Source organism: Canis lupus, chromosome 9, assembly GCF_048164855.1.
Source record: "Canis lupus baileyi chromosome 9, mCanLup2.hap1, whole genome shotgun sequence".
NCBI classification, from domain to species: Eukaryota; Metazoa; Chordata; class Mammalia; order Carnivora; family Canidae; genus Canis; species Canis lupus.
The window spans coordinates 50,858,638-50,879,349 of NC_132846.1; the positions used below are offsets into that span (position 1 = coordinate 50,858,638).

Below are 20,712 nucleotides of genomic sequence, written 5' to 3' on the forward strand. Positions count from 1 at the left end.
CTGGTTGGCGGTGGGGGCCCTGGATGCCACCCGGCAACCCTGTCTGTGTCTGGTTACAGGGAACATCGAGTACAGCTGCCCAGCCACCAACGAGTGTGAGATCACAAAACGGAGACGCAAGTCATGCCAGGCCTGCCGCTTCATGAAATGCCTCAAAGTGGGGATGCTGAAGGAAGGTAAGAGGGCTGCATGCTCATGCTGTGCTCTACTGGGGGTCTCAGGGTCCTGTGTTCCTGTCCCCAGGGCAGTGCAGACCCTGGAAATCTCTGCACACATCCCAGGTGAGGACCCTGCTCACATACACCCTGCACACGAGTTTACAGTGGCCTTAGAGCTCCACTCCTAAGGGAGACATGGGGCGTCAGGAAGGCAGGTCTTAGACATTCCCCACTGAGTATCCTTTGGGAAACCCTGACCCCACTTGGACCCTAGAAAGCTAGCTTGGCCTCCCAGGGAAGGCCCTCCTCTTGGGTGGGGTGAGGCCCCGGTTCAGATGCTGTATGAGATGCTGCTCTACCTCGCAGCGGAGCCCAGAGTTTGGGAGTACAAGAAGCAGAGACATTAAGGGCCAGAATGACACATAATGTCCTCTTCACCTGAGCAGAGCAGCCGTGCTCTCCTGCACATGGGCAGGACACCACTGTCACCTTGTGGAGGTTTTCCGCCTGCCATGTTCCCCGCCACCTTATCCTCTCACTTTCCTGTCTCCTCCTCCTCTGCAGCTGTGTCAGCCGGCCAGCCTGGAGGCACAGGTCTCGGGTTCTGAGGGTAGGACACACCCAGATTTCAAAGACTTGTTAGGATGATAAAAAGTATAGTAGCGAAATAGTGTAGTCATTATTTTAAAAAACTGATTGCATGTTAAGGTGATAATATTCTGGATGTAGTGTGTTAAACAAAACATGATGATATTAAGATCACCTGCTTCTGTTTTACCTTCTTTAAAGTGGCTACTTGCAAATTTAAAATGATAACGTGGCTCTCATTATGTGGACCTCGCTGCTCTGGGGCTCCTCTTCATCACCTTCCCTGTTGATCTGCTCAGATGGGTGACCCTCCTTCAAGACCATTTTGGGGGATGGGTAGTGTGTGTGTGTGTGTGTGTGTGTGTGTGTGTCTATTTCTCCCCTGCCCCAGCTTTCGAGGGAGCTGGTGGAGGTTCTTTCGTATCAATCATATCTTTCATGATTCTGGGCCCTAAGATCCTTCCAGAAGTGAAAGGAGGCAGGAAAAGAAAAGGGGTGTGTGCTGATGATCACATAATGGGGAAGGGCTGGGAGAGAAAGGGAAGAAGCCAGTTTGGAATGTAGTCCCTCACTGAGAGGGAGCCCAGAGTCCAGCCCAGCCTTTGAGGGCCCCAGAGCACTCCTCCCACTGTCCTCTCCTTGCATCCCCTGGAGAAAAGAAGGCACGAATTTAAGATAAGATGCTTTGTCAGTTGGACAACTTGGACCTCGTTGTTGAAATCAGAAACCCCCTCCCCCAGTTCCCATCACCACCCCCCTGAGCCCTGAGCCTGAGCCCAGCCCCGCCCAGCCCCGCCCAGTGTGTGCACTTCTAAAGCAGAAGGTCCTGAAGCAGCCTCAACTACCCCCGTATCATATAGATGTTGGCCTTTCAACTGCATTTCTCATTAGCCGCATCATTTACCACATCATTTACCGCCTTTGAGATGGTGAACCCACTGAGCTGTTAGAAACACGCCAGCTGCTTCATGGGTATGTGTGTGGGGGGTCAACTGAGGAACAGTCCTCTTTCTAGAAAAAACAAAAACAAAAACAAAACAGGCTGTCTTAGACCTGCCAAAAGATTTTGTGTTAGTTCATTTTGATTCTACATGATTTTGGTCTTATCCTGGTTGTAAGGTGTGACTCCAACTAGTGGCTGACCCGGGTCCACTGACTCCTACACCAGGCTCATTCTGCTTCCCCAGAGTATCCTGGGGTGCACAGAGAAGGAAACTGAGGCATAAGAACCTCAGCAGGCTGCTTTAGTGCTGACTTCCTCTTATATGCCCTGCTGGAAACCAACTTAAGGGTGTCTAGGTCTTAGAGATGCTCCTCACTCCTCAGTCCTGCCACCTTGTCCTGGGAAGCTGGGTGTGAGGGCGCCGGGTCAGGCTGGGAGCAGCTGTCCAGTGGCCTTTTCCTGGTTGGGGTTTGTGGCCTCTCTTTGCTTACTTAACAGCATCTGAGGATCTTAGAGCAGAAGGGAGCTGCCGTGCTACCAATATGCTCCTGAGTTTGAAGGATGACAGAGTTGAGTCTTCAGGGTTGGGGTTCGAGGCCACTCTCACCCTCGGCCACTTGCTGGTTGTGGTTTGTGGGGAGGTGGGCCCAGAGCCTGGAGCTTTCACATGCTCTGTGCTGTGTCTGCCCCAAGCCCAGGCCACCCCACCCTCAGCCCAGGATTGTGAGCTGGAGAGCTGGGGAGGCAGAAGGAGAGTTGAGGACATGGGAGTTGACATCCCTGACGGTTTCTAAGGACAGTGTCTAAGGAAGACTCTCCTCGGGGACTACCCAGTGCTGGGAAGAGAGTGCAGGTGCCTCCTGGAGGCCCCCCCCCAAATGGAGGAATGATGAGGGGGGCCCACTGATGGCAGAGAAGTGTGTGGCCAAGGGCACAGTGATGGCAAATGCAGCTAGGTACCCGGCAGGCCACTTCTGAGAAGCGAAGTAGATGCTGTGTGTCCCAGGACTCTGTGAGGGAGAGCTAGGGGTGTCTCAGAGGAGCTCTGCCTCCGGTGGGCCCCGACCTCGGCCTCCCTGTGCTCTAAACAGCCCTGTAGTTGGCCCAGGACCGGGATGTGGGAAAGGGTTGAGACTGTTGGCAGGAGCAGAGCAGGTGTGCTGAGGTAACCCAGCCTGGAGAGGCCCTTTCTGGAGCTCAGCCTGGAGGAGGAGGTGGCAGTCACCAGAACCCGCCCCGGTACTGGCAGTTCCAAATCCGGAGGGGGCAGGATGACACAAAGGCGCCGAGCGTGGACAAAGCCCAGCGGTTCCATTTCGGTTCTGTCCCCCGCAGGGCTGAGCCTTGGCGGGATCCTGCCATCAGAAGATCCACGGGGACCAGCCCCCCTAGGAGGAGCTTGCCTCATTGAGGAGCCTGGGTCCCTGCCAGGCAGGGACTCTTGGCAGCTGCCCTGGCTTCTGCTTTTGTTCGGTTGTCCCTCCACCACTTGGTGAGCAGGAGCCCAGGCCCCTGGGACAGGTGCGGGCTCCCTGCCCCCCTGCCCCCCTGCCTCCCTCTGCCTTCCCTCAGACTGACCTGACTCCAGGCTTCCCGGGAGCTGCTCCTCCTCCTTAAGGTTCCACAGTGGGGGCCTCGCGTGGGGGAACCTGGGTCCCCTCCTCTGTGCAGGGGTGCAGGGTGGCGGGAGGCTGGAGAAAAGACGTGAATGCCTGCTCCCCTTCCTCTGCATCCCACCTACGCATCCGAAGGCTGTTTCCTACTCTCTGTCCAGCAGCCCTAGAGGTCTCTTAACAGTTTTGCTTTTCTCAAGTAAAACAGCGTGAGGGACTGCTTCATGATTTGGGGTGGGGGGGCAGCCACTACGGGGTGGCAGGGGCATATCTGGTCCTGTGGCTTCCTTTGGCTCAGCCTCTTCCTTTTATTTATTTATTTATTTATTTATTTATTTATTTATTTATTTATGGTGTTCAATTTGCCAACATATAGAATAACACCCAGTGCTCATCCCATCGAGTGCCCCCTTCAGTGCCCGCCACCCAGTCACCCCCACCCCCTGCCCACCTCCCCTTCCACTACCCGTTGTTCGTTTCCCAGAGTTAGGAGTCTCTCATGTTCTGTCTCCCTTTCTGATATTTCCCACTCATTTTTTTCTCCTTTCCCCTTTATTCCCTTTCACTATATTTTATATTCCCCAAATGAATGAGATCATATAATGTTTGTCCTTCTCCGATTGACTTACTTCACTCAGCATAATACCCTCCAGTTCCATCCATGTCAAAGCAAATGGTGGGTATTTGTCGTTTCTAATGGCTGAGGAATATTCCATTGTATACATCAGCCTCTTCCTTGAGGCTGCCTTAGGCTCTGGAATCATCCACTGAGCCATGTAGGCAATGCCCAAAGGTCTGCCCACCTTAAGCAAATCCAGTGTGTGAAAGTCTTTACTTTCAGGGAGGGGAAAAAAAGTAATTTTTCTCATCATAAAAAATCGAATACAAAATCCACAGGTGGTTGGGAGTTGATGCCCGGGCCGTCCCCCCGGCCCTGAGGGGAGCTCGCTGTGCGTGCTACTTCTCCCTTACGCTCCTGGGCCTCTACCCTTCACCGGAACAGCAGGGGTGTTGAAACCTGCTCTCCCCATCAGCGGGTCAAGGTGGGGACCAGATGGAACATGACTTGGTGAAATCCAGCGTGGGGTCGCTTCAGGATGTCACCTCTGTGGGCGTGTTATTCTAGTATTTGATTCAAAGGCAGTCGGGTTGGCACTGAGCTTTCTTCGCAGCCCTCCCATCGTGGTGGGCGGGGCGTACTGGCCGCCCTGGTTTTCCTCCTGGGTTCCCTGGTGGGCATCTCAGAGGTGGTGTCCGGCCCGAGCTGGCCCCCCCTGTGTGGGGTCTAACGTCAGGATGATGAGCATCTCCCTTGGGACAACCGTGGAGAAGCTCTCCCTTGATAGGCGGGCTTCCCGGCCTGGCCAGGGTGTTGGCCTGACAGCCCCTGCGTGGAAGAGCCTGGAAAACCATGTGCTGCATTTCTCAGGGAGCCCCATGCCTCGGCACAGCTCTGAGCTTTCAGCAGCTCTCTCTAGAAGGCTCGTCCTGCGAGCTTCGCCTTCCCTTCAGCTCCCCTCACCTCACATCACCTGCCTCAGGCCGGCGGCCTCCCTGTCCCGCTCCATTTCCTCCTCCCCTCGGCCCCTGCCTGCCTTTCCCCAAGTGTTTTCTAAAAGATATTTGATTTCAGTGAAAGCTGGGCCGACATCCATGCAATATGCTCTCACTGTCTTTGTGCTTGTTGGGCGGGCGGAGGGCTCCTCCGGGGATTCTGGGTAATTGGGTTAGTGGCCAGCTCATGTCAGGAAATTAAAAGGAGGCTCCGATCAGGTTCCCGCTGCATGGGATTTAATGGCTTTGTATTTATAGACTATTCTGCCTCTAGCCCCTGCCAGAAATACCACTTTTCTGGCCCTGCGAAGGAAGAAAGAGGATGAGAGATGACTTGCCTTTAAACATTCTTTTTCTTTTCCAAAATACATTAGTGTTCTGAAACAAACCAACTCTCCGGCACTTCAGAGAATAGTTTTGAACTAGAGCCCAAGAACACTGGCGTATATTTGTATCCCTCACCCCCACCCCCGCCCTGCTGCACCACGTTCCATCTTACACACGTCACGTGCGTGCGCACCGATGCACACACATGCGCACGTGCGCATATGCACTCAAGTCTGACAGCCCACGAGAGCTTCCCATGTGGTCTGAAGCCTCGAGGCCGCTCAGGCATGATGACCCGATGACCTTTGGTGGGGGAGATGTTGACCGCATGAAGTCATAGGGGATGATCTTGTCTGTGCCGAATCCTTATTACTGTTCATGCAGGACTTTGGGTGTGCCAAAGCACGACATAACAGGCTCAGTGGTCATAAAGACCCACCGAGACCCCAGCGTCACCACTGATCACCTCCTCCGGTACTTCACTTAAGCCTCTCTAAGCCCCGTTTTCCTCTTTTGTAACATGGGAATCCTATTCATAGCCATTTCCATCTTGCTCCCCTCTTCAGGGAAAGTCCTGGAGTTGTGCCACAAAGTAGGGTGTCAGCCATTGATTTGAGATAGATAGTCTTCATCATGTTACGTAATTGATTTTCTTCCGAGATCCAGAAGGCAATGTTGAAGCTCCCAGAGCCTCTCTCCCCAATCCTTGGCCAATGACCTCGCTTTACATTTTCTTGAACAAATTAAAAATAGTCAAGTGGGGGAGTTTCTTACTCACCTGTTATTGAAGCCATAAGCCTACCTGTTGCTTCCTGTCTTCACCCCTGTTGGAGATTTCTCTGCTTCTGTCAAAAGCCAGTCTCTCCACCTGTGCTCTCTCTTTCTTCCTCAGGGACTTCAGTCCTGTAGTATCCTGTAGTATCATTTCTGCTTCCAGCATCGTCAAATGCTTCGTCACTCCTGGATCATTTTCTTTTTATTTTATTTTATTTTTTTAAGATTTTATTTATTTATTCATGAGAGACACAGAGACAGAGAAAGAGGCAGAGGGAGAAGCAGGCTCCATCCAGGGAGCCTGACGTGGGACTCAATCCCGGGTCTCCAGGATCACACCCTGGGCTGAAGGCAGCACTAAACCACTGAGCCACCCAGTCTGCCCCTGGATCATTTTCATTAGCAGACAAACATACTTCTATTCTCCCCTTATAAAAACAAAATATTTAAATAAAAAAACCCCACAACTGTATTTTGACCTTTTGCCTTCATCTACCTACTGCTACCTTACCCTGCTCCTCTTTCCAACAAAAGTTCCCCTAAGAGTTGATAGCATTTATTATATCCATTTTCTTACCCCATCCATTTTAAAATCAAAAGAAAATGGGAAGCCTGTGTGGCACAGTGGTTGAGCGTCTGCCTTTGGCTCAGGGCCATGATCCTGGTCCCAGGATTGAGTCTCGCACTGGGCTCCCTGCATGGAGTGTGCTTCTCCCTCTGCCTGTGTCTCTGCCTCTTTCTGTGTGTCTTTCATGAATAAATAAATAAAATCTTTTTAAACAAACAAACAAATAAATAAATACAGAACACCCAAAAACTTCCTTTAAAAGTAAACGTTGAGTAGATCCAGAAAAATAGTTATAATTAGGTGAAGGCTAAGCTTCTTTAAAAAAGAAACTCCCTTCCCCTCTCAAACAAATGAAAACCAGAAGCTTAAGCAGGATAGAAATGTGGTCCTCTCTCCTCTCTCAATGTAACAGTCCAGAAGTCAAAGGTGATCCAGGACTGGTTGGCAGCTTGGCCAGCCTTAGCAGGTGGACCCAGTTATCATCATCTTTCAGGCAGCCAGAAGGAAGCCTAGCCCAGCCAGCTCGTTGGAAGGATGGGACCCAGTCGTTGGAAGGATGGGACCCAGAAGTGGCACATATTCCTTCCATTCACAGCCCATGGATGGAACCTGGTCATGTGGCCATGCCTCTCCGAGGAAGTCTGGGAATTGTAGTCTGGAGTTGGATGGGAGGCCATGGGAAAAGGGGAATGAATGATGTATTTCTGTGGGCAAGCACTGTTACATGCCAAAAATATACGTAAAGTCAATATTTCTGAGATGAATGCTCTTGCCGTGTGGTGCTGTAATTCAGGCACGTTCATTGCTGGATAGCAGGAGGCAGCCAGAGAATAAATATTTTAGGCTTTGAGAGCCAGAGGGCCTCGGCTGCAGCTGCCCAACTCTGCCACTGTTGTGGTGTGAAAGCAGCCACAGACCATGTAGAAATGAATGAACAGCGGTGTGTTCTGACGAACAGGCAAAGCATCGGGTTTGGCTCAAAGACCTTAGTTTGCAAACTCCTGCACTCTGATATCACTGGATGAGCTCCGGAGAGTTTGTTCTTCCTTCCTTCCTTCCGCTGAGGAAGCAGGACCGCACACATCCTGGAGTCCCGGTGTCCATGCCTAAGGGATTTCAGGCCTGCGGGAGAAGTGCCAGGTATGTGCATCTTCAGCTTTCCGAGGTGATAGGAAACTGTTTTTGATTTGGTTGTCCCGACCTATTACTTGTGTTCAAACATTCTCGTTGCTCCATATCCTCACCAATACTTTTTAGGTTTTGCTTGTGTGCGTAAAGTGGTGTCGTCTTATTGCTTTAATATGTATTCTCTCCGTTGTCAGAGAGAATGTGGCCACTTGATTCCTTTTCTGTGAGATGCTTGTCTGAGCCTTTTCCCTGTTTTTCTACTTTATTTTTTTCTCATGGGTCGTGGAATTCTTTATATATTCTGGTCATTTTGTTTGTTCCAGTTTTTCAGTTGTTGGTGTTGTAAAAAGCTCCCCACTGGCTTTCTTCTCTTGGCAGAGCCCTTTGATGGTCAAGAGTTGGTAATTTTTTTATTTAAAGATTTGCAAGCGAGCAGGGTAGGGGTGGGAGAGGGAGAGGGAGGGGCAGACTCCCCGCCCCCCCTGCCCCCCAGGTCTCCATCCCAGGAACCCCAGGGTCATGACCTGAGCCAAAGGCAGATGCTTAACTGACTGAGCCAGCCAGGCGCCCCAGAAGTTAGTAATTTCAATAAATTGAATTTATCAATCTTTTCCTTTATGGTTTGCACTTTTATGTTATTAAAAAAGTTATTTTCCTAGCCTGCTTTTGTAAAGATGCTTTCCTCATGGGGCGCCTGAGCGGCTCAGTTGGTTAAGCCATTGCCTGAGGTCATGGTCTCTGGGTCCTGGGATCGAGCCCTGTGTTCAACTCCCTGCTCAGCTGGGAGTCTGCTTCTCTCTCTCTCCCTGTATTCTTTCTCTCAAATAAAAGATCTTTAAAAAGGCGAAAAAAATGCTTTCCTCATGTGCCTTACTCTTTAGGTCTCTGATCCTGCTGGAATCTATTTTTGAGTACAATGAGCTTGTCCCCCGTCACGCCCCAGCCCTGAGCCTGCACACTGCAACCTGCAGCCCCTGGGTCGCCAAATCGGGTACTCCTCTCTCTTCCCTCACTCAGCCTCTCAGCGATATTCCAAACAGCTGGCCAGCCTCCTTGTGCCCTTTTCTCTTGGCTTCTCTAATACCCTGCTGGCCAGGTTTCCCCCTTACCTCTCTCACCGTGCTCCTTATCAAGTCTTCTTCGCAAACGTATCTTTTTCGTGCTCTTTACGTGTTGCTGTTATGTGACTTGGAACTGGGCTCTTCACTCTCCATCCTAGACCTCTAGCTCTAGCTCATCCTGTCCATTCCAGATACCAGTGTCTAACTGCCCTGCTGGCACCTCCACTTGGGTGCCTTAGGAGGCATCACATTCTCCACACATCTAGAGGGTGCCTCCAACTGTGCCCCACCCCTCCCCTGCCACTCTAGCCTTCCCGTCTCAGGAATGGCACCCCTGTTTACTCTGTGCTCAAGCAAAATCTAGAAGTCATCCTGGACTCCTTCTGAGTCAATATCAAAAATGTATATCAGGATCCTCCTACATTTCTTCATCTCCATGGCCGTGAACTCTGGTTCTGGGAAGCACCATCTTCTTCCCAGACCTCAACAGCTTCCTAATTGGACTTCTGATTCCAGTTCCTATTTAATCTAATTTCCACAGCAGTCAGAGTGATCTTTTTAAAACACTCATATGATTCCGTCACTTGGCTTCATAGTATTCGATGGCTTTCTGTTGTACGTAGTACGGAATCTGAGCACTGTACTCTGGTCTTCAAGACCCTGTGTGATCCAGCAGCCCCCTCCCTACCTTTTCAGTGTCATCTGGTCCCATTCCTCTCCTGCCCCCTCACTCCTGCTCACTGTTGCTCCAGTCTCACTGGTTTACTTTTGATCCTTAAACATGACAGACTCTTTTCTATCCTAGGAGCTTTGGCTCTCCCCGTGGCTGGCTCCTCATCCTTGAAGCCCTAACTTAAATGTCATCTCAGAAAGACCTCTCTTCCCACTTCCTTTCTTATCATATCCCTTTGTTTGCTTCTTCACTGAACTTCTCTCAGCTTGAAATTATTTATTCAGTTGTTTGTTTGCATGCTTGTTTACTGTGACAGCCTCTAACCCAATTGTTATTGATTAAGAGTTTCATGAATTCCTGTGAAAATCCCGTGGAAATTCTATCATAGAACACACACAAGAACTTGCACATAAAATTTTGTAGTTTTGAGATCCCTGGGTGGCGCAGTGGTTTGGCGCCTGCCTTTGGCCCAGGGCACGATCCTGGAGACCCGGGATCGAATCCCACGTCAGGCTCCCGGTGCATGGAGCCTGCTTCTCCCTCTGCCTATGTCTCTGCCTCCCTCCCTCTCTCTCTCTTTCTCTCTCTCTCTCTCTCTGTGTGACTATCATAAATAAAAAAAAAAAAATTTTGTAGTTTCAGGGGCTACACAGAACTCCTGAAGCCCACCTAAGAGGTTCCCAAAGTCAGATTAAGATCTGTTATTACAGAATCAAAGTTTTAGAGGTACAAAGAACCTGAGAAATATTCCAGGCTTCTGGATGGTAAATTGCCTTTATTTGGACCATCAGCTGTAGAGTAGGGAGTGGCTGCCTAGATACAGGATCCAAAGGCTTTCGCTCAGTTGGGATCAGTAGGCAAGAGTGCTGTAAGCGATTAGCAATGTCTGCCACAGACTAGGAAATGGGAGGCAGACCTCATTCGTGAGTTTAATTTGCCCAAGGCCACACTGCTAGTAAATAACAGCTGAGTGGTAGCTAGTCTCCTGGATTACATGAGGATTCCTTTAAGAAGCCCATTCCAACTCAGTGTAGATGGTTTAGCCTATAGCTTTTCCTCAAAGGGGAGAAGAGAGGAAGGGAAAGGAAGGGGAGACTGGGCCTGAATAGCTTTCCCCTATTAGCGTGCACAATGTAGGATGGAGACTTCTTGGCAGCTGGGAATGCAGGGACAACCCAGGCTTGCCGAAATGTCCTTGGGCACGTGATGGCCTAAGTGAGAAGGGTCCAGAGAAGAGAGCAGCTGATGGATACTCTAACAGACAAGAGGACAGGAACTCATCACTCAGGACCACTGTACCCACCACCCAGGAGCCATTGGCACAAGCCCCAGAATATAAGGTTTATCCACTCACAAGGCTCTCTCTCTTCACCGTTATGATATGGCGCCAGGGTTAGAGGCAGCCCCAAATAGCCATCCTGTCCTAGGCTGAAGTTGAACTCACCTGTCACCCAGATTCCCCCGCAGGACAAGTCACTAAAGGACAAGCCCCGCACATGCTGGGACACCGTCAGCATGCCCACATGACCTGCAGCCTCTTGGTACCCACATCACCTTCTGGGTGGTTTCCTCTTTCTAGAGATGAGTCAGCTGTAATTTGGTAGAACTTACCAACAGAGTCAACCCGAGTCCCCAGGGAAGAACACCGGTCTGATAAAGTACTGAGTAAAACAGGTTTAGTAAGTGCTCCCCAGACCTGGCAAGTAGTCAGAATCACTGGAGGAACATTGAAAAGTTATCCATTCCTGGACATCACCCCATACCTACTGACTCAGAACCTCAAAGCCGCAAGTACTCAAAGTCTGTATCATTTAGAGGTTTTCCATGGCATGTGATCCCAGAGACTGGTGGTCTCAAGTTCCAAGAAGAGGAGATAGGACTCGGAAGTCAAGGTTCAGATCCACCCTCTGATGTTTCCTGGCTGTGTGTCCCTGAGCAAGTTTCCTGTCCTTTCTGAGCTTCAGTTTTCACAGGAGAATAATAACAATCCTGTATTCTCTCTCCCTCCATATTCTTATGTGGAACTAATGAGATAGAGAAATCGCTTTGTCAGCTGTGAAGCACCGCACAGGTGTGAGCCTGCTCACATCATTCATAAACCGGGGACATTGAATTGAGGAGGAGGAGGGTGAGAGGGTGGGGTCTGTGGGTGAGGCAAAGGGAAGGGTCCTGACCGTGGAGACTTTGCAATGTCAGGAGGGATCCTGCCCTTAGACGCAGGCAGCAGCTCTGCAGAGGAGGCTGGGGGAGGACACAGCTCCCGAGGCCTTTCCCTCTCCAGCCTTGTCTGGACGTTTCCTGTGGGAAGAGAAATGTGACAGGAGCAGCACTTGGGCCAGGCTCTGGGCCAGGTGCAGGGCCACGCTCTTCAGAGCCCTAGCTGGGTATTTTTAGTGCCTGGGTAGAAAAGAAAGAAACTTGAACTGCCCCGGCCATGGTGCCCCTGCACACTTGGCTATTTTTACTTCTGAAAGACTGGGATCTCGTCCAGCTTAGGGAGGGAAAATGAAGAAAGGAGGGAGGTGGAGGGAAGCAGGAATTATTTTACTTCCATTAAGAAAAAAAGTCAGAAGCCTGACCTTATCCAGTTGGCAAGTGGACTTCTGATCCAGGATGTGGCATTTGCCACCTCTGGACACAGACGTACCGCAGGGGGCTGGAGAGGTCAGCAGATAGGCGTGGGTGGAAACAGAGGTTTGGGGAGCCTGGCACCCCTCCTTCCAGGGATTTTCTGCCCCCAGAGTGGCCCTGCTGCTTCTCTAATATTTCCTGTGTGGGAAGTGGGATGCACTCAGATGGAGGGCACCTCCCTATGATGAGCCTGGCAGGGGCTGGGGGCCACACAGCTGCAGCCACAGCAGAGCCTCTGTCCCAGGTGTCAGATGGAGGCAGCGCTCCGCCCTGTGGGCATGTTCTAGAAAGAAGCTGTGTGCTCCTGGGCACAATGCTCAACCTCTCTGAGCCATAGTTCCTTAAGAATTTTTTTAATTGTATCGGACTCATGTAGTTTTAACTAAGGGGATGTGTGTCTCTCTTCTAAGAAGGAGGCTATCAGTTTCCTGCCAGACCCTACCACCTTCCATAGGCAGATGAAAGGAAAGAAGTTACTATTCAGCACCTACTGTGTTCTAGGCATTTGGCTACTTGCACACATTTTATGTTATTTATTTCCACCAACCTTAGAAAGATGAAGTATTTTTAAGAGTTTTAGTAGCTTGGCTGAGATACAGTTCACCCGCTTAAAGTGCCCAGTTCAATGGTTTCGGGTATGTCGTGTTATTAATTTTTTTAATTGTGGCAAAATATCTATAACAAAGCTGACCATTGTGAAGACCATCTTTAAGTGTACAATTCAGCGGCACTAAAGCACATTGACAGTGATTCTGGTTCTCAAGCACCTTCATCATCCCAATCAGAAACCCTGTACTCATGAAACAAAAGTGACCCCTATTCTCTACCCTCCTACCCCTGGTAACCTCCAATCCACCCTCTCTCTATTCAAGATATTTCTTATAAATGGAATCATACAGTATCTCTCCTTTTATATCTGGCTTCTTTCACGGAGTGTAATATTTTCAAGGTTGGTCCATGCAGGCTGGTCAGAATGTCATCCATTTTCGTGGCTGGATAATATTCCATTATGTATGGATACACCACATGTTGTTTATCCTTTCATCTGTCAACAAACAGTTGGTTTGCTTCCGCTTTTGGCTCTTGTGAGTATTACTGCCATGAGCATTAAAATACAAATACCTGCTAGAGTTCCTGATTTCAGTTCTTTTGGGATGTACCTAGGAATGAAATCGCTGCACTAGGTGATATATGGTTGATAATCCTATTTAGCTTTCTGAGGAATTGCCAACCTGTTTTCTACAACAGCTGCACCATTTTATGTTTCCACAAATAGCTGATAGTTTTTTAAATTAATCTTTTTAATTTTTGAGGTAATTGGGAGATGTACATGTAGCTGTTAAGAAATAATATACAGAGATCCCACGTGCCCTTTACCCAGTTTCTCCCAATGGTAGCATCTTGCAAAACTTGCACAGTATCATAGCCAGGATGTTGATAGTGATACGGTCAGAATAGAGAAGAGTATTTTTAATCATAATAATATTAACTGACACTTTCTGGTGCCATTTACAGTATTTCAAGTGCTTTACACGTACTAACTCATCCAGCCCTCACAACGAGCCAAGGCACATACTATTGTTGTCATACAGGTGCAGGAATCAGGGCACAGAAAGGTGAGGAAACTTGCTCAAGGTCACTCATGTACCAAGAGGTAGAGTCAGGGATGACATCCAGGTCTGACCCTGAGGCTAGTGCTTCTCTCTTCTGCTTTGGAGGCACATACCTCTCTGGGCATCCGCACAGTTGATACCCACAGAACAAACACAGTCCCCAGATGAGCCTGGCAAGCCACAGCCAGGAGGGCCGTGGGTCTTTGCTTTCAGTCCTTTGTGATGGAGCATCTCAGCGTGGACTTGTCTACTCCTCCTGTTCACATTGCCTTTTCCCCCGTTCCTGGCAAGGCTGACCAAGCACATATCACCTCCCCACTGTCCTGGTCAGGGCTGGGAAGGAACAGAGGTCTCCTCACAGGGACACCAAAGAGGACTTCATGAAGGAACTATTTACAGAAGGGTGGGTGAGAACCAGTCAGAAGTGGTGATGTACCCCAGGACTAGCAAGAGTGGGGAATTTTTAACAACTGCCAGCCTGCAGAAACCTGGCAGGAATTGCCCCAGCAAGCAGGTGAGAACTGTAACCATTCTCAGAGGTCAAAGTCAGCCTTCATCCCTACCTGTGTGGTCTCGGCAAGTTACTCAGCCTCTCGTAGCTTCAATTTCTCCATTCTGTAAAACGGGCTCATAGAATCTCCCTCATAGGGATGTGGCAATCCCTGGGTGAAATAACATATGTACAATTCTTAGAGCAGAGGCTGGTACCAAGGAACAGCTGGGCAGTAGTTGTGAACTTCTCCTTATATGCGTTCGTGTCTACGAGATTTAGGGGTGTTATCATGTTGGTCTAGGAGGACAGCTCCCTACCCCATCCTGGGCTCAACCACAGGACCCAGTCTGCACAAGAACATGGATTCCAGAGATTACCAGTCTTTTTGTATTCTTAGCAAATTTATGAATACTTAAATTTTGGCCTGCACATGTTCAGGGATTCACAGTATTGAACGTTGATTAAAACAAAGGATATGTATTTATCACAGTACTTAGAGGTCTGAAATACTTCGCACGAAAGTACTATTAATGTTTTTAAATTCAAGAAGTATCAATGAGGTGATATAATCTAATAATCCCAGACAGTGATTATAAGTTAATTGTATTTTAATAGGCTCCTTGAGCCTGCTTTTTAGATATTTTGGTAAAACCATGAGAACACAAACAATAAGGCAACTCTCATTTCAAGTTCAAGTTGTCTTCTTCTTTTTTTTTTTTTGGCCCCCATTTGGTGTTTGTAAGACTTAAGCATCCTAATTTAGGAAATAATTGCCCGTTTTATCACTGAAAATTGCTTTCTGCTGCAAGTTACAGAGAACTTGACTGCTAGTGGCTTAAGCATCGATAAATGAGATCGATTTTCCCACCTACCAAGGACTCTGGAGATGGACGATTGCTGGCATTTTACAGGCTTCTCAGCCATAGCATCGAGGGCACAGGCTCTCTCTGTCTTTCTTTGGTGTTTTTTGGGGTCCTCACTTGGCTGCCTCATGGCTGCAGGTTGCTTGCCAAAGCTCTAACCTTCACCTTCCAGGTCAGGGCAGGAGAAAGGCAGAGCTGCACCAAACCTGTCTGTGTCTTGTATCAGAAAAGCAAAACCATTCCCAGAAGCCCCCAGCATGGACTTCCCCTTACAGCCCATTGCCCAGAACCAGGTCATATGACCAGCACTTGCTACCACGGAAACTGGGGAAGCAGGGAGGGACCTAAATTGGTAGGAGTGGCCCCGGGCACGTTGCCTCTACCAACAAAATCCCAGTTCCCTGAGCATGAAAGAGGGAATGGAAAGACAATTGTGTAGACAACTAATCATGTCTGCTAGACCCAGCCATTAGAATTTGATGCATTTTTAAGGGATTCATGATATAGCATCTTGCAGCAACATTCAGGATGAGAACGCAGCCTGGGCCATTATCTTATTTGCTAAAATTGTGAGCGGTGTACTCTAGAAAATATAAAAACACATCGGCAGATAATAAATATAAACATAGTTGACCAATGTCTGTTTTGGCAGAGTGCAGAGGAATTCAGACCTGTCCACTGTCTCTGCCCTTGAGATGCTGACCGTGCTCAGTTCAGAGCAGACTACATCAATAAAGACTAATGTGTAGAAGGCAGGGAGGTGACAGGCCTGAAAACATCGTACAAATATAGAAAATAAAGAGTGCTTGGCCATCAAAAGAGGGTGCCCAAGGATATTCCAGTCCATAAAGGGTTGTCTTATGAAAGGGGGGATGGTCTTCGTTGGGTGGGACAGAAGGTAGAAAGTGATCTGGAGGCAGAATTTAGCTCAATATGAGGGAAACTTTGATGAGGGATGGGCTGTCCTAAGGGAGTGCGTTTCTGGAGGCTGGAAAAAGGACCAGACCCAACGATTCTTTTGTTTTCCTGAATGTGAAGGCTGCATTTGAGCTGGTGCATCAGATGCTTGGTGGCTCCCACGGGCTGGGTGCTGAGCTTGGGCGAGAAAGATGAAAGAGGTCCTTGCCCAGGAGATGCCCCTGGTCTACCAGGGGGATGAGCACACAGTGTGATATGAAAAGTTGCTGTAATAGAGAATAAGCAAAGGGAGCTCAAGATGGGCATGGCCAGCTCTGGGCGGGGTGGCGGGTGGTCAGGAAGGGCTTCTCAGTAGAGATGGTACTTGAACTGGGCCTTCCAGGGTGAATCCAGATTTTTTTTTTTAAGGCTTCATTTATTCATGAGACAGAGAGAGGGAGGCAGGGACATAGGCGGAGGGAGAAGCAGGCTTCCTGAGGGGAGCCTGATGTGGGACTCGATTCCAGGACCTGAGCTGAAGGCAGATGCTCAACCACTGAGGCACCCAGGTGTCCCTGAATCCAGATCTTAATTGCCTTTGGGAACAGTGCAGACAAAAGGGACATGGGTACATCACTTAGGTGGGGCCCAGCCTGTGGGGAGAGGGTCCCTGGGTTGGGAAGCACAGGCCTATACCTTGGGACCCCTCTACCCTAAATATAATGAATAAAACCTGCCTGGGACAGTAGAGGAGGAAGGGAGCTCAGAAAGCAGTGCTGAAGTGGGCCCTTTCCCTTAAGAACCCACAGAATGTGGGCACTTAGGTGGCTCAGTGGTTGAGCATCTGCCTTTGGCTCAGGTCATGATCCCGGGGTCCTAGGATCGAGTCCCTCATCGGGCCCCCTGCAGGGAGCCTGCTTCTCCCTCTGCCTGTGTCTCTGCCTTTCTGTGTGTGTCTCTCATGAATAAATTTTAAAAATCTTAAAAAAATAAAAAAGAACCCACTGAATTTAAGAGTGGGTCACAACAGAGGGAAACAAGGACAAGGAGGCATGCATGTGAAGTTCCAGTGAATGCTGCCATGCGTGCTGCTGGGAGTGATGGCCTCCCCTGGCCTACTGGAACCACTGCCAGTTTACAGAGCATTTTCCCACAGTGATGTCATTCTGTTGTCCCAAAAGCCATATTCGGTGAGCAGAGTTGGTGTTACCATGGCCTCGTCGCCCCTGTACCTGATGATGAGACCGAGGCTGTGAGAGCCACCTGGGCCAAGGCCGTATGAGCCACGAGGGGTCAGGACAGGCCTGGGCCCTTGCTCATGGGATCCTGTGGGCTGGAGCCCTCGTGGATGTGTGGCTGGGACACGACCTGGGAAAGCAGGCAGGAAGCCTGGCTCATGTCAGGTAGCAGTTGGGGGCATAATCAAACCCAACAGACTACTTTTCTTCAGAAAACAGAATAAGCTGGTAATTGATGCGTGTATTGATTGGAGCCATTGACCATCATGCTGTGAAGATCTGAAGGAGAAAATTTAGAGGAAAGATTATACCCGCTGGGCCCTGGGGGACTGTACCCTGGAGTAACAAAGAGTGTGTACTGGCTCTTTTATTGGGCACGTTACCCAGTTGCTGGAGTCTCAGTGGCTCTTATTTATAAAATGGGGATAATGGTGCCGTCGTATATGCTACAGGTTACAAAGGCAACACGTAGAGAAAGTCCTGGATAAGTTAGCCTGTTCTCCTGATTATTCTTACTGTGACTCGCCAGAGAGGTGTCCACAGTGCTGGGGAAGAGTAGTAATAATAATGGTGATGATGTTAGTAATAGCTCTGGCTTTCTAAGCATCTGCTGGGCATTGGACCCACGACAGACCCTGGAATGGGACGGAGAGCAGAACCGCTGGCCGTAGTGGCGTCTGGTCAGTAGGGGAAGCCAGGGTGCTGTTGGACCCCTGGAAGAAGCACCCAACCCTCATGGGGGTCAGAGGGAGGAGGCCCATTGATGGATGCATCAAGACAGGTGCATCTTGAACACCCACTAAGGGCCAGGCCCTGTATCAGGACAGAGAACATTCTAGATGGAGGTAGTGACGGAGTGGCAACTGCCCATCCCCTTGCCTTGCTAAGGATCACCTGGCTCTTTCTTTGTTTTATTGAGCATTTCCCGCTCCTGTTGACAGCTGCCTGCGGTCGGATGGGCGGCCTGGAGGGGAGAGCAAGGCGTTGAAGTGGGGAAGGGGCTCATCCTGGACTCATCCTGGACTCCAGGCAGACCCCGGCGTGTAGTAGGTGCGCAGGACATGGGTGTCCTCGCCGTCCTGTGTGAATGAAGCTCGGCACTGTCACTTTCAGTCTTGCCAGGCTCCCAGGGCATGGGTGGGGGTGGGAGCTGAAGTCCTGCCAGCACTCGGGTCTGGGTCCTGCGCGGCGTGGGCCTCAGCTGCCCCCTTCACGGTCCGGGGCCCTGCTCGTCGGCGCGGCTGCAGTAGCCTGGAGTGGCCTTGGTAACAAGCTGACTCGGATTCCTAGGGGGCAGCCTGAGATTCTTGCATTGCAGACAAGGCCCCAGGTGATGCCTGGCCACAACGACACCCTTTGAGAAGGAGGGCAGCAGCCAGCAGGTGCCCCACCTGCATCCGCTCTGCCCGGGTGGTGGCCGCAGTCCCCTAGGCCCGTGTCTGCAGCAGGGGTGACGGCGCGGGTCCTCTCTGTCTCCCAGGGTCCTCGGTGAGGCCGAGCCTCAGCGGCTGACACCAGGAGCCTGCTGACCTCAGGAATGCACTCATCACTGGCTTTCTTCCTTAGTTCGCCTTCCTAACAAACTCTCCTCGCCTCACGGTCTGATCCTGGAGAACCCAAGGGCAGATGGGGTCCATTGCAGTCTGTTCCCCACCTCACCCCCCAACCCCCCAAAGAAGAAGGCGAGTTCATTAGAGGCCTCTTGGGAGGTGCAAGTTTCACTGAGAAGCCAGACAAGGCCCAGGGGAAGCTCGGGAAAGCCCAGGTGCAGCAGGTGCAATGGCCAGGACTGTGTGGCCTGAGGCTGCCCACCTGCCCCCACCAGTCCTTACCCTCTTGCTGTCTTGGGGACATTTGATCAAAGCTTCCTGTCATTGACTATGCCTGTGTCACCAGACCATGCTGGCCAGAGGGGGGCAAGTAGGAGGAACTGCCCCACTTGGATATCCATAGTGGGCATGGGTGCAGGCCTCCTATGAGATGACTCACACAATAGGGGAGGCACAGGTGGGATGCTAGGTCGAACCCCCCCCCTTCCAAAATGCTCACTCCAGCCATGCTCTGCATCAAGTACAGGAGTGTCCATCTGTGGGGTAAGAAGGACACTATTGATGGAAACACTGAGCAGTGACTGGCCACGAAGAGACTGTCCCCTTGGGCAGTCTGGCCTGGTGGCCCTGGAGGAGGAGGCGATCTGAGCCCTTAACTGGAGGCCCATGGGCCTGGTACCATCAGCCTCCTCACCTCAAGTTGCTTTAGGGCAACTTGCAGTAGAAGGGCTGCTCCCTCCCATTCTGTAAACAAAGCGATCTTACTTTGCATGGCTCCTGTTGCTCTGGGGAACTTCCTCTCTGTCCCCAGGGGCGGAAATGTAGTAGCCGGGAGTTGTAAGAAACTGCCAGAAAATCACCCGTGGCATGAATGGGATCCAAATCCTCATTCCATTCAGTTACAGTTAATTCCTGCCTTCTCCTGCCTCTCCCCAAGAAGGGCCGGAACTGATAGGACCGGAGGCCTCTGCCACCAGCAACCAGGAGGACTGTCAGGAGGAAGTGGCTGGGAGCAAGTGCCAGGCAGGGCCCCGAATGAAGATCAACTGCTGGGGCTCTGTGAGGGTGGTGCTGTTGCCCTTTGGGGAAAGGAACAGGAAGTTGAACTTGGCCTGTCACCTCAGAGGCCGAGGTGGCCACCAAGTTCTCCTCCTCGCAAGACTCTGGCTCTGACTTTTGATGTGTTTTAGTCAAGGCCTGTTTCATGGTAAGGTGAAGGGAGCCGGCTGCTCTGCTTCCTTGGAGCTAGTTTGTTGGAGCCCATCCGTTTTTCAGGTTGGGCGCCATAGATTGGTGGCCAGTCCGAGCTTGTGTGCCATTGGATGAGGAGGCCATTTGAGGTCCTGTCCACCCTGGGAAGGGTGCCAAATGGCACCAACACGTCTGTCTAGACAGCAGGAGCTGATGGGTGGGGTGGGTTTCTGGAAGCCATATAAAACCAGGGAAATAGCACATCTCTCTAGGATAGGGCCTCACTCCTGGAGAGGGATATTAGTGTGAGTGGCCACGATTGCATTTGCACCTGCTCCTGGGAGACTTTGAGGTATTTATTTTCCTCGTATGGCCAGGACCACCTCACCTGCATCCCCATCTAGGAGCATGTGGCCCAGGACTGTGAACACTCCTGCCTTTATTTTTTTTTTTTTTAAGATTTTCTTTATTCAGAGGGAGAGGCAGAGACATAGGCAGAGGGAGAAGCAGGACCCCTGTGGAGAACCCAATACGGGACTCGATCCTGGGACCCCAGGATCATACCCTGAGCCGAAGGCAGATGCTCAACTGCTAAGCCACCCAGGTGCCCCCACACCCCTGCTTCTGCTGCCCTGACCAATCCTCACCTTCCCTCTGTTTTAGAAGACAGACTGTAGAACTCCATCCTATAATCTCTGAAGGTGGGATCCAGAAATTAATTATTTGTAGTGAACACCCATCAGGATGCTGCTTATGTGAAAAGTTTGAAAATCCTTGTTTTCATTCTTTTTGAGGTGCCTGCCAGTGGCAGAGATTCCTTTCCTCTCTTGCAAGCTAATTCAACACTCC

The 20,712-nt window shown here is 50.4% G+C and overlaps 1 protein-coding gene across 5 annotated transcripts in view; it reads left to right on the top strand.

The window, feature by feature from the left end:
* Positions 1-20,712, top strand: part of ESRRB (estrogen related receptor beta) — a 114,558-nt gene that overhangs the window by 75,316 nt on the left and 18,530 nt on the right. For all 5 annotated transcript variants that reach the window (XM_072839429.1, XM_072839427.1, XM_072839424.1 and 2 more), the window contains one exon: positions 60-176. In XM_072839429.1, the coding sequence (XP_072695530.1) occupies positions 60-176 (117 nt within the window). The remainder of the gene's footprint in view (positions 1-59; positions 177-20,712) is intronic.